This window comes from Patagioenas fasciata, chromosome 25 (genome assembly GCF_037038585.1).
Source record: "Patagioenas fasciata isolate bPatFas1 chromosome 25, bPatFas1.hap1, whole genome shotgun sequence".
NCBI lineage: Eukaryota > Metazoa > Chordata > Aves > Columbiformes > Columbidae > Patagioenas > Patagioenas fasciata.
Window position 1 is genome coordinate 3,854,851 of NC_092544.1, and position 13,815 is coordinate 3,868,665.

The window sequence follows — 13,815 nt, forward strand, 5'->3', positions numbered from 1 at the left end:
CTTGGGGACCTGTCCCACGTTCCCACCACCCCAAAGCAGCACCGGCTGTGGGGCAGCAGCTCTGCCTTGAGAAGGGAAGTCTTTTTTTTTTCCTTTTTTAAGATATAATTCTTATTTTAGTGCCCAGACGGCTGCTGGAAAGGGGAACATCTCCGCCCTTATCCTCAGCACTTCCTTCCTCGGTTCCTCAGAGCTTGGGTTTTACTGCTGGTGGTACCAGGGGGTCCGAGAGCCCCCATCCCTCTCTCTTTGTTTTGCTGCGTCCAACCGACCTTTGGCAGCGTGAGCAGCTCCTCTACCGAGCAGTTTGCAGTTAAATATTCACTTGTGCTGCCCTCTCGGTACTCGGGGGGCAGGCGCTGGTGCAGAACAGCCCCCCAAGCCCTGTGCTGAACGGAGCTGCTCTGGTTGTTTCAGGTGAAACCTGGCGCGAGTCCCCGTTTTCTATGCAAGAACCTTTGGAACCTTAACCCTTGCACAAACACTTCTTCAGGGCCAAAAGCTCTATTTGCGTAAAACCCAGCGTTTGGGAGGTATTTTCCAGGGCCACAAAGAGCGTTGCTGCCTGTGAGGTTTTGTAATATTGATTTTTCAGACCTTTTGCAGCCCCGGGGTTCGGTGGCGATGCCGAGGGGGCCGGTGCGCAACCTGGCGGGCTCGTCCCCGTCCCTCTTGGCAGCGCCGCGGCCGCTCGGGGATGATGAAAGGCAGAAGGAAATGTTTAACGTGGGGAATGTGCCGGCTTTGCCAGGAGCCGGAGGCACCCGGGCAGGGCCCGGCACCGGGCCCCGCCGGATGGCGAAGGGCTCGACGGCTCTGCCCGCACACGCACGGGCGGTGATTCATTGGCAAGGCGAGAAGGTTTCTGAGCCGAAGCCGCGGAGCTCGTCTCAACGGGGATGCGCTGGGCAGTGCCGGGAGCCGCCACCTGCCGCGTTCCACCTTGTTTTTTAAGAGCCCGGATCACAAGAAACGTCATCTTTGTTCTCACTTGGCTTTCCCATGGCTCCGGCGCCGCGGGCAGGGTGGGGTGAGCCCCCGCGCCCCGCCGGGCCCTGCCCGTGCTTGCCGGCAGGAGGGGGTGCGCCGGCACGTGTGGGTGCACCCGGCAGCCAGGGTTGCGTCTTGCTGAGCCGTCTGTCTGTCTGTCTGCTGTTTGCGCGAGGGTTTAGCCAAGCTCTGGGTTTTGCAGGGGGAGAAGCTGTGGTGTGGGGGGAAACAACCCTGGGGTGTGGGCTTGTTCCTCGGGCTCAGCGTTGGGGGTGCAGTGGTTTTACTCAAGCGCCGTGTCCCCCATCCGGTCCCTGTGGATGCCAGAGCCAGGCTGGGTCCTTGTCACACTCCAGAGTGGGACCTGTCCCTGCAGAGTGGCGGGTGACGAGTGTCTGTGATTTACCCCAATCCAAACCCCAGAGTTTCCTTTCTCTCCTGAGCGATTCTCATAAGTGACCGAGATTTGCCCTCCCAGAACGGAGGAAAAAACACCAGAACGAGGAAGCACGGCAGGAAACCCGGCTCCTGTCCCACGGCCGTGAGCTTGTGCGTGCTCAGCACCGCTGTCGGACAAGCCCTTTCCCCCACCCTGGGATCGCATGTCCATTGCCCATCTCCAGCGCCATCCGGTGACACCGATTTTGGTGTTTCCACAGTGCCACCTGGCTGCCACCACCCGGGGCTGGTACATGTGTCCCTGGCTGGAGCCTGTGGGGCCTCTGGGGAGCCCCCACACCCAGGGGATGGAGCAGCATCCCGGGATGCAGGAGCATCCTTGGGCCATCACCCACCGCGATGCCCGGGTACCCAGGTGGTGCTGGGGAGGTGCGGACCACGCCGGCTCCGTGTGCCGCTGCCCAGCAGTGTCCCCGGTCATATAAGGAGATGCCGGAGCCGGCAGCCGCGGCGGGGCCGTGTCGGCTGAGCATTACTCACCAGGGAGGCGCATGGCGGGGGGGTTGGCCCCACGAAATGCTTGGCTGGAGCCAGGAGTGACTCAGCTCCGGCGAGAGGCACGGCCGGAGTGATGGAACATGGGGGGAGCCCCATCCCCAAAGCTGTCCCGTGGGGTACCCTAAAACTCAGGCAGGATGTTGTGGTGGAGAGAGGGGGCAGCCATGGTGGTGACGCCGTTTTGGGGGATGCACAGGGATGGAAAACACTGAGCAGGGCACCCCATGAAACAGAGGGGTGCCTTGCAAAGCGGGGCCCCCCTGTTTAGGGGGAAGATGCCTGATCCCCAAATTCTTGTGCAGGTGGGAGATGTGCGTCCTCTCCCCCCACCTTTCCAGGCTGCTGAAGAAGCCGCCTCGCAAGGATCTGAAATGAGCTGTTTGTGTTTCGGGTGCATGGGGCGGTTTCCACGGTCGTTGCATCCGGGGCTGGGTGTTCCCCAGAACCCCAGCGGGTCACCCCGAAACCGGCTGCAGCCGTTACCGGTTTCCTGCCAGGGCTGGTTGTGCCGAATGTGCGCCGGGGAGGGCAAAAGAGAAGGGGAAAAAGGGGGAGAACGGCGTGAGACTGAGTGGGGTGGAGTGGGGGACCCCAGCGTCCTGGTGCAGGGGAGGGATGTATTTATACATCTATAAAAATACATTGTTTATATATATAAATATTTCTGTTTCTGTGTGATTGTATATATATTTATACATCTATTTAAAGAGTTTATTTTGCTGAAGGCGTTGCTGCATGCGTTTTTTTCCCTACGGAACAGGTTTCCAAGGGAAATCGTGGCTGCGCCATCCCTGGATGGGGATCCATCCCAAGACCAGGTTGGACGGGGCTCTGTGCCACCCGCTCTGGTGGAAAGTGTCCTTTCCTTTAAGGTCCTTTCCGACCCGAATGATTTTCTACTTTTGTGATTTTCCTCCATCGCTCTGACTGCCCGGCTTGGGACCGCACCGCGGGGCCATTTATGGTGGCCACTGATGGTGGCCATTTATGGTGGCCGCGGTGCCGGCTGGCAAGTGGTTCCTCGGCAGCGCTTCCCCTGCCCGTACACAAAGCAGATTGCTTTACGTGAAAACTATGCCGGGATATTTTTCATCCAGGCAGGGCAGAAGCTCTGGAAAATATATCGTAACAGTACTGAGCCCTGGGGTAAATACCACTGTTCTCTGTCACCCGTCTTGTTAGCTCGAGTGGTGCTGGGAGGTCGTGAGTGGCGCAGTGTTGGGGTCTGTCATGTTTTGCTTGATACGGATTTCATGGTGGGCCTGGCCAGCTTGATTTAGGGAGCTATAATTGCTATTATAAAGATAATATAAATCCCTGCTTGTATATGGTTAGACCCCAGATTGCAGGTGGGTTCGCCGTCCCGCGCTGTGGTGCTGGATGGTGGCCGATGTGGCGGTGACCACGTGTGGTCCTGGGCTCTTGGCTCGACCCGTGAGCAAAGCCTGAGCCAGGCTGAGGTTTTGCAGGTCCAGCCTCACCTTAATACCATTCGCCTTTGCTGCCGAGCGCCGGCAGCAGAACAGACCCCTCTTGTCTGAGCCCTTCTGCGAAGGTAAAGGCGAAAAATGAGCGTTTTGTTCTGTGTAACTTTCTATCGGAGAGCAAGTCTCTTCCACCCGGAGCTGGCGGGGGGGACAAAGCAAACCAGGCTTTGTAAGGAGCCCCTCTGCCCGGTTCGCTTGTGGTTACAACAGCAGCAGGCTGGGGACGTAACGGTTGTGCCGTGCGGGGTTCGCCGCTCTCGGTTTCCCTGTGCTGTTTATTTCCACCGCCGGAAAAGGTTCCGAACAGAAGCAAAACTGCGAAAGTACCGCCTAGCACGGTGCTAACTGCTAATAGACAGCGTCGGGCTGCAAAGTGTCACCGTGATGCTGGTGGCACCCGGCTGCAGGAAGGGCTGGGACATGGAGAACATTCTGTGTTAGAGCAGCTTTTGTGGGTATTTATTCCCCCCCGGGCGCTGGGGTTGTCCTGGCAGTTAATACATTTATTTCTGGGCATCCAGAATAAATGTGCTTGGGGTACTCAGCTCCTAGAAACCCAAATTGGGTTACTTTTACCCGTCTTGCTGGGGAGATGTTTTCCTGTGAGCAGACTGGTGCTGGGTCCACACCTGCTCCCCCTCCATCCCGGCTGCTCTGGGTGTGTGGGCATCACCGGGCAGGGGACACTGGCTGGGCTGTCACCTGCTGGGGGGGACAGGAGCTCGTGGCCCCGCCGAGGGTGTCGCGGTGATGCCGGCGCGGCAGCTGCTCCCGCCGATCCCCGATCGCCCCTCGCCGAGGCCGCCGGGGCTGGGAATGGAAATTGAGGAGATGACGTCTGTGCCCCCGACGCGGGGGGGGCTGAAGTTTGGCCGCGTGAATGCCGAGGAAAGATGTTTGAGCCGGCCTGACGCTGCCTTCCTCCCTCTACCCGCCCCCCTCTCCGAGCTCCCGAATCTCGCTGGCCCTGTCCCGGCGCCGCTGGCCGTCCCCGAGCCCTGCCAGCCCTGGGGACACCCTGGGGACACCGCCAGCTGGAGGCAGAGGCGCAGACAGGAAGTTTTCGGAAGTTTTGCGGGCGGCAGCTCGGCCCCGGCACCGTCCCCTCGCCCTCCCAGCAATGCCGGGCTGCGGGAGGAGGAAATTCGGGAGAAGGGGCCGGGAGTAGGGGACGATGCCGCTGTCGCAGAGCTCCTATCTGCCACCCGCCGCCTTTGTCCTGAGCCACGTCCTGGGCATCGCCGGCGTCCTGTACTGGCGGAGCCGGAGCAGAGGAGGTACGGCAGCCCCCGCGGGGGGGTTAAGATGGCCGGCGTGTTGCCGGCGAGGGTCACGGCTTGTTTTCCCTCCCCGAGCCCGCGGCGCAGGCAGGGACGGACGTGGCTGGCGGGGAGGAGGGAGGAGAACGCGGTGACGGGGACCTGTCCCCACACTGCACGGTGGGCAAAGGTTTCGGTGCCTAAATTTGGTCTCGCCACCCATTCCCAGCGCACGTGTGGGGTGGGAGCGGGTGGGACGGGGGGTGTCTTTCTGCTTCTTGTCTTGGCGCAAACCCGCGACACGTGGCTGGTGTTGTGCAACCTGCCCCGGCGCGGGTGGCGTCCCTCACCGTGACAGCAGCGTCTCGGTCCCCACCGACACCAGCAGCGCCAAGATGTGGCTCCGCAAGCTCCTCACCGAGCAGCTGGGGCTGACCCTGCCTCAGTTTCCCAAAATAGGGCTCGCACATGACTGCTGCTCGAGGAGGACGAGGATTCGGTGCAGGGTTCTGCGATAGCTCCGGGCCCCTGGCGGGGATTCAGTAGCTCCTTGTCCGTCCCGACCGCTTTCTCCTGGGATTTGTTTGTTTTGATTCCTCTCTCTCTTTATTTCCCAGCAGCGCTTGTTCTCGCCTGTGCCTCCGCATGGGGCCTCTTCCCATGTCCGTGACCAATTCCCCCTTTTCTTTCACATTTTCCATGCAAAGGGGTGGGACTGCAGAGCCCGGGCAGCACACACAAATATTGCTTTGGGATATGCTTCTTCCTTCCTCCCCCAAAACTACCAGATATTGAGGCTGAGTTGCACCAATGTGCAGAAATGCTCCCTGTCACCCACTAAACCCAGCCCTGCTGCAATTCCTCCTGCTGACCCGCCGTTCCTCGTCATTAATCTCCCCAAACCGCTGTAGAAATCCATCCCTTTTGGAAAAAATCCTGGTGCGAGTGTTGCAAGCAGCAAGTATGTTCAATAGCTGCTTTCCTTCATCCCTCCTTCCCGGGAGTTCTGGAAGACGAGGGTGATTTTGCAGCAGGTTTGCTTGCCCTGGGATGCTCGTCCAGCTCTGCCGAGCAGCCCCCCAGGTCTCCTTCGCATCACCGTGTCTCAGGTATCTCCGTGGATGGTTTTCCACCGCAGGTATCTCTTGTGCATTCTTCCAGGCTGAATCAGGCGCCGTTTCCTCGCCCTGTTTCCAAAGGCTCTGTAAATCCTGCCCGCTTGTCTCTGCTGTCATGATGGATTATGTCAGCCCCCGAGTTGGCAGCCAGCGCATTTTAAATACCTCGTGCTCCTGAGCCAGCCAGGATTTTTGCATATCCCCCATCTTAAAAGTGCCGCGTTCAAAGAAAAGGTGCATTCCCATTCTTTGCTTGCCTTGAAGGAGTTCGAAGTGAAAGCGATGGGTTTAAACTCTCAAAAACCCCATTTCTAGGCATTTATACGTAACAAACCCTCCTTCACCCCTTCGCTGCTTAATGCACAGAGCTGCTTTCACACCGAGCTCTTGGAGATGTCTCCGAGATCTCTGTGCGCTCGTCCGGTGCAGGGGCCTGTCTGACGCCTCCCGTATTCCTTCAGCTTTAGCGGGAATCAGTGAACAGGAGGAGGGAGTATGGGAGCTGCTTCCAGGCTTTGTTACAGCAGAGGGGCTGAAGGAGCCGATGGGGGACACTGAAATCCCAGGGTCCCTCATAAGGGTGGCAAAGGGCTCCCTGGTCCCACTCCTGGGGTGTCTGTCCAGGCACCTGCATCCCACAGGGGTGCGGACAGGGATGAGGATGGGGATGGGGACAGGGATGCAGACAGGGATGGGGACAGGGATGGCACAGGAATGGGGACAGGGATGTCACAGGGATGCGGACAGGGATGGGGACAGGGATGGCACAGCAGCATCTCAGCTGGGCTTACGCTGGGTTGTTCCCCGGCCCATCCAGGTTTTCATCTCCATGAGTCTCACCCATCTTGGGAAAGCAGCAATGTGGAAGCGTTTTGCAGCTGAAAGCCTCCGTGTGGCTCCGATAGCATCCGTGGTGCTGGGAACCGTCGCGTGGATGTGTGACACAAGTGTGCCCAGTTAAGGAGTCTGGTTTTTGCTGGTGCTGTCTCCGTTTGCCGGCGATGCTCCCTGCATCACTGGCACCAGCCTTTTTATGGGGGGTTTGCAACAAGTCGATCGTCAGGGTGACTCTGGGAAAGATTAGGGAGAGATAAGCTTGCAATGCCTTAATATCGTTAGTAAGCAGTAACCAGGCATTATTATTAGTGCAGACGGTGGTGCAGGTGTACGGTGGGGAAGTGTAATCTGGTTAGAGCGCAGGAACCACCCGAAGGTGGTGAGACAGGGCCAGAAAAATAGGAAGAAACCCCCCGTATCTGCAGGAGATGGGAAGAGGGAGCATGCAGAGGAGCCACTGGCCCACGGGCACCCCCGGGATCCGGCATTGGAGGTGCCTCGCTGCAGATCGTCCGTGTGGGACTCGGTGACGTGACCCCGTCCCCGTGTGCTCCCTGTGATGCTCGGGGACGCGCTCCACGCTCCGCTCCCCCTCCCGGCCGGGGCTCCTGCCAGCAGAAAGGCTTCAGAGGGTTTATATTTAGAAGAAAAGGAAGAGAGGGGGTGATAAGGAGGCCCCCGTTATCTCCCCGCGTGCCGAGCGGGGCCGTGGCGGGTTCCTGGCTCCGGTGCTTCGGACCCGGGAAATGATTTGGGCAGAAGCCGCGGGCAGGCAGGCGGGAGCGGGGAGAACAGCCCGGCATTGTCCCTCCCGTCCCTGGTGCAATTAACTGGAAAACAAGACGAGGCACAACAAGCCAAGAGCCTGTTGGCGGAGCGGTGTCCGGCTCCGCGGGGCGAGCCTGCGTCCGCACCCCCAGCGATCCGCACCGCGATCCGCACAGTGATCCGCACAGCTCCTCGCTGGCTTGCAGGAGGGAGCAGCTCTGCCCTTCTGAACTTTCTGAGCAGCTTTGCCGGCCATCGGGACCGCGGCATGGTGAGGATTTTGCTGGGACAGTGAGGATTTTGCTGGAACGGTGAGGATTTGGCCGTTGCGGAGCTGCCGTGCTGGCTGCACCCTCGGCTGGGAGCACTCGGAGGAGCCGGGGAAGCTCTGGCCAAGCCACCCTTGACTTCGTGGCGATGCCCCGGAGGAGGAGCGGCCGGTGCCCACGCCGGGCACAGCGGGTGTAGGAAGTGGTGAGGTGGGAGGAGCCGCGGCCGAGAAGTCACCAAACTGCTGGGGACCAGGTCGGTTGAGCCACCAGAAGACCTTTCCCCAGGAGGCAGCCGGTGCTGTGCCAGGACCCAGCGCTGCCTGGCGCGGTTTTGGTGATGGAGAGGCGGCATCTTGCCGGGGAGCGGCGACGGCTGAGCGCCTGCCTGGTGTGCCGGATGTGCTGCATCGGTTCGTACCCGCCGCCTGCTCTTCCCACCCCCCTGGCACCGCGACACGGCTCAGGCTTTATCCACCCCCAATTAGCGCCGGGGTTGGGAAGGGACCCGGCGCTGTGGCTGTTGGGGGGGACTGGGTGAAGGAAAGGTCCCTAAAACCACATGGGGTGACGTGGTTTCCTATGGCAGGCGGCAGTGCCATGGCTCGGCCGCATTGTGCCAGGGAGCTGTGCCGAGGCCGGAGCTCGGCAGGGTGGGGGGCGAGGGCGGCCGGAGTGTGTCCGGTGGGTGTTTTTGGCACCTGATGACATTCCATGGCTGGAGGATGGAGCAGGGCAGGGGGAAACACATGTAAGGTGTCACTGGGGATGTGCCGCGTGTTTTACCGCGGTGCCTTTGGATGGGGAAGCTGTGGGGCGGAGGAGGAAGAGGAGGGGTGCTCAATAGCGCGCTCAAATCTGCGCGGGTTGCCACGTGGAGACGTTTTCCTGATCCCATGGCTGGTGCAGGGACCCCCTGCCCCAGAAAGGGGGACACGGGGCCATCGGGGAGCCCGGGCTGATAGATGCTGGGTTTTTTCCCCTTTTCTTGATTTATTTTTGGCTTAAAACCAAAGCAAGCGGTGCTTCTGCCAGCTGAGGTGGCATCAGAGGGATGACTTGGATTAGCAGGTTTTGTCCTGTCCCCTCTGTCCCAGGGATCCCCAGGCTGGATGGGGCAGCACTTGGGAACTCAGTTGTGTCCTGTGGGTCAGTACCAAGACCCTCTCTGTCCTATGTTGCTGCTTGGCATCTCCCATCGTGTCACCCCATGGGGCTGGCGGCCGCCCCTGGGGACAGGACCCCCTTTGTCACCCTGTCCCGCCGGCGTTCGCCGCTGCCGGTGTCTGCCCAGGGCACCCCCGGCTGAGCCCGGGACGGGAATAGACGTTAAATCCCGACAATCCAATGAACCAAAAATACAGCAACAGAATAAGCTGCTAATTGGACAGGCTGGTAGTGCCCGGCAGAAGCCTGTAACGGGACATCTGTGGGGTTTATGTAAAGCGTTAAACCTCTGGGGAGCAGGGCCACCCTCCCAAAGCGGGGGGTCAGGTAGAACCACCTCCCTCCCTGCTCTGCGTCCCCAGGGGACCAGGAGGCACGGGGGTCCCAGCCGGTGTGACACACTTTGGGGGTTCATTTGCCACTTGCAGCTATACCCATCCCAATCATCCACAGTGCTTTTATTCAAATAACACTATTTCCCTGCCCAAAATCAATGTATGTTGTTTGGATGGCCCTGTCCTGGGCTAACCCGTGACTAAGCCACTTCTGTTCCCCTGCGCGGGTGCAGGATCCGTCCCGTGGTCCTGGCAGCGCCAGTGATTCCTCTGTCTCTTCCCCTCATTTCAAAGTCATTGAGTTTCTGCATGAGAAACACCGACCGAGAGCCGCTTTTGTCTTCTTTTGACAGATGAACGGGACAGAGTCCAGAAGAAAACCTTCACTAAATGGGTCAATAAACACTTGATGAAGGTAAGAGTCACATATTTCATTATAAGGCTGGTTAAATGACCATCTGTGTGTTCTAGCTCAGATAAATAAGTCTTTATTTTCTCTAGGAATGTTTGCGTTGGATTGGAGTGTTCATACGTCTCTGTACTCAGTGCGGAGATGGTTGCGGTGGATCCGCACTGTGCCGGTGCCTTTGGAGGGCACTGTAACATCACCACAGGCCTTTTTTAATTACATTTGCCTCCTGAGAACCTGGTTCTTGCTTAATATGAGGCTTGTGCATCCTCCCACCCGGGTCACAGGCAGTTGGGGTGAAGAAAGGGGTCCCAACATGGGGCTGTTCCCCCCTTGCACCCCCTTTACCAGGACAAAAGGTCTTTTTTGTCTTTCAAGAGATGCTCCTGCATGGAGAGGAGCCCCAAAGTGTGTGAAGGGAGATGCTTGCAGCTGTAGGTAAATAAACAGGATTAACATCACAGAATCACAGCAACGACTGGGTTGGAAAAGCCCTCAGAGATCACCAAGTGCAACCCTTGGTCCAACTCCAGTCCGTTCACCAGATCATGGCACTCAGTGCCATGGCCAATCTCAGTTTACAAACCTCCAGGGCCGGTGAGTCCAGCACCTCCCTGGGCAGCCATTCCAATGCTGACCACTCTCTCTGCACAGAATTGCTTTCTCATCTCCAGCCTCAATTTCCCCTGGCAGAGTTGAAGCCCATGCACCCTTGTCCTGTTGCTGACTGCCTGGGAGAAGAGCCCAATCCCCCCTGGCTAGAACTGCCCTTCAGGTCGTTCTAGAGAGTGCTGAGCTCAGCTCTAAGCCTCCTCTGCTCCAGACTGAACAAGCCCAGCTCCCTCAGCCTCTCCCCATAGGGCTTGTGTTCAAGTCCCTTCCCCAGTCTTGTTGCTCTTCTCTGGACCCGCTCCAGCACTTCAATCTCTTTCCTGAGCTGAGGGGCCCAGAACTGAACACAACACTCCAGGTGTGGCCTCCCCAGTGCAGAGCACAGGGGAAGGATCACTGCCCTTGGCCTGCTGACCACGCGCCTGTTTTCCTTGGTTAATAACAGGTGGTCTTTGAGTAATTCTCCATTTGCCCAAAAATAAATTGTTTGGGCATTAAGTGTGAGAGCTGTATTTTCCTGCCAGCTTCACAAACCTCTGCATCGAGCTTTTGGCTCCTTTGTGAATCTGAGATGGGTACAAGTTACTCCTGGTTGGACACAAGAGATGAGAACAATCAGCCCTTGGAATCATCTCCCGGGGAAGGGGTGGATTCCCCAACACTTGTAAGATGCTGCTGGACCAGCTTGGCCAGACTGGGCTTTTGCCGAGAAAGGTTGGACCAGATGATCCTTGTGGTCCCACCCAACCTGTTGTTCCATGATTCTCTAATTCGATTTCAGGACCAAGCTGCTCTGAGTGCGATATTGTGGGATCGCCTGGAGCACGGGTGCTTTCACAGATTGCTTTGGGGCACAGAATTGGCAGCAGCTTCTGTCGGGTCATTTGGGAAACAAGGGGCTGCTTTCCTTAGCAATAATTATTGAATAATAGTTCTGGAATAACCATGTGAAATGCGCGTGGGGCTGCGGCTCTGACGTTTCTCCCTGCGCTTCTCCCCCCAGGTGCGCAAGCACATCAACGACCTCTATGAAGATTTGCGAGACGGCCACAACCTCATCTCCCTCCTGGAGGTGCTGTCGGGAGTGAAGCTGGTGAGTCCCCATGGTTGGTGACACTGCTGTCCCCCCAAACCCTCCTTTTGTCCCCCCCCCAACCATCACCCATCATTCTTTACGCCGTAGTTTTGTTTTCAAACGTCTCTCGTTGTTTCTGTTATTATTATTACTATTTTAACATATTTATTATGATTATTATTTGATTTGTTGTCGCTCAAACCCATGTTCCCCAGGCTGGCGTCTCAGATACCACCAAAACCTATGATTAAAGCCGCTGACTTCTGGTCGAGCCGTCTCTTTGTGAAGGTTCACGCGCCTTCATCTTCTAGATTTGGTTCCGTATTTAAGATAATGGATAATAACAGCTTTGGCCAAAAGCGTTTCAGTGCCAGTGTGCCCAGCAGTTTAGCTCAGATTTGCGTCTCCTGCCCCACACTCAGCTCCTGCACGAGCTGGGTTTGTAGCAGTCGGTGGCATCATCTTGAGCATCGTAGGGTTCCCCTCCTTCCTCCTCCTCCTCCTCCTCAGACTGACACGTTCACGCAGCTCTGGGAAGATCCCAATTGCTGCAACAGGGTAGCACAGCAGGAATTATTTTAGTTTTCCCTTAAAATAGGATCTGGGCAAAGATCTCCTTCAGTTACCCTCCCGAGATGCCAAATCGGTTTTTGTGGAGGCTGAAAAATTGGATTGAGCTGTTTGTGATCCAGGCAATTTCCTCCTCGCTGCTCCGGCTTCCAAAGCCAGGGGGAAATTCCCGTGCCGGAGCCCCAGCCGCCTTCATCCCCGCTCATTTTAGTTTTTCCTTTACTTGGTTGTTGCATTTTGGTTTCCATTCTGTCTCCCTGTTGTGTCCCCCTCCCATTGCTGCCGTCCCTCCCCTCCTCGTTAGCCGGTAGAGCCGCCAGCTCAGAGGAGCCTCCGCCTGGTGCAAGCGCCGGCCTGGTGCCGTGCAAGCAGCGAAGAGGAGGAAGATGATGATGATGAAGAAGTAGGTTGAGTCTGCCCCAGCTGCAGCATCATCCGGGTGGACACTGGAGTGACACCAGATAGCCCAGCACAGCCCAGCGTCGCCGGGGGCTCCGACCTGCCCCTATTTTTGGTTTTAACCGGGGTTTTTTGGAGGTCACCCTGAGCGACGAGACGCCGCGATCCTTGTTACTGGGCTGTGTTCTCATTAACTGGATTATCTGCGTGTGTTGCAGTGTCCACCTGCAGCCAGGGCATGCCAGCCACCCGGTGTGACAGCATGTGTCCCCTCCACGGGGTCGGGAGGGGACAGGGACGGGCCCTGCACGCTGTTCCCGGCCAGGTCCCCTCAGGGGGCTGCGGTGCCGGCTGCTCACCTCACACTGCATGGCACCTTCTCGGGGGGCTGGTGCCACCGTGGGGTCTGGGGTGCCACTGGTCACCACGTGCATGTGAGTGGAGGTGGGAGCACAACTGGGGGTTACCCAGAAGGGGCCAGACCCCAAAATCACAGAATCACTGAATGTCAGGGGTTGGAAGGGACCTGGAAAGCTCATCCAGTGCAATCCCCCCATGGAGCAGGAACACCCAGCTGAGGTTCCACAGGAAGGGGTCCAGGCGGGTTTGAATGTCTGCAGAGAAGGAGACTCCACAACCTCCCTGGGCAGCCTGGGCCAGGCTCTGACACCCTCACCCCCAACAAGTTTCTTCTCATATTCAAGTGGAACCTCCTGTGTTCCAGTTTGCACCCATTGCCCCTTGTCCTGTCACTGGTTGTCACCCAGAAGAGCCTGGCTCCATCCTCCTGACACTGCCCCTTTCCATATTGATCCCCATGAATGAGTCCCCCCTCGGTCTCCTCTTGTCCAGCTCCAGAGCCCCAGCTCCCTCATCCTTTCCTCACACGGGAGATGCTCCACTCCCTTCAGCATCTTGGTGGCTGCGCTGGACTCTCTGTAGCAGTTCCCTGTCCTTCTGGAACTGAGGGGCCACAACTGGACACAATATTCCAGGTGTGGTCTCCCCAGGGCAGAGCAGAGGGGCAGGAGAACCTCTCTTGCTCAGGTGTAAGAGAAAGGTGTATTTTCCATCCCCCTTGCTCCGGGTGACGATTCCCTTGAGCACGGTGTCACTTCCTGGAGCAGCTGGAGCTGTTGCACCTTCCTGGAGAAGTTCCACTTGCAGGGATGACTCTTCCCCTTGGGGCTGGGGACAGAAGGTGACTTGGAGGACTTGGGGTGTCCTTGTGGGTCGGAGCATCCTGGTGATGCCTCTTATTGAGGCTGGGATCAGGATTTAAGCATCGATCCTCCCCCTTGTGCTGATTTGGAGCAGACCCATCATCCCTTCCCCGGGCCAGGGCTCAGCTATCGGGTACCTCGGAAAATCCCCCGGCGATGAGCACAGCCCAGGGCACCTCATTTCTGTCCTCCCCAAGGCTCCGGAGCTGGTACCCAGAGCATCAGCTGCTACTGGTGCACAGAAGGAGCTGAGCCCGGTCTGCAGGGACTGATACTGAGGTTGGGGTTTCTCTGCTGGCCACGGGGACACACAGACCGTCCCTGCACACATCCCCGTGTC

General features: G+C 58.0%; 1 protein-coding gene across 11 annotated transcripts in view; it reads left to right on the plus strand.

The window, feature by feature from the left end:
• MACF1 (microtubule actin crosslinking factor 1) overlaps positions 1–13,815 on the plus strand; it is a 138,150-nt gene that overhangs the window by 20,904 nt on the left and 103,431 nt on the right. For 7 of the 11 annotated variants that reach the window (XM_071799029.1, XM_071799035.1, XM_071799034.1 and 4 more), the window contains exons 2-3: positions 9,541–9,602; positions 11,212–11,301. In XM_071799029.1, coding sequence (XP_071655130.1) covers positions 9,541–9,602; positions 11,212–11,301 — 152 coding nt within the window. Of the gene's footprint in view, positions 1–4,333; positions 4,712–7,134; positions 8,099–9,540; positions 9,603–11,211; positions 11,302–12,157; positions 12,257–13,815 lie in introns of those variants that run through there. The other 4 variants (XM_065857236.2, XM_065857239.2, XM_065857238.2 and 1 more) reach the window with 3 other exon arrangements.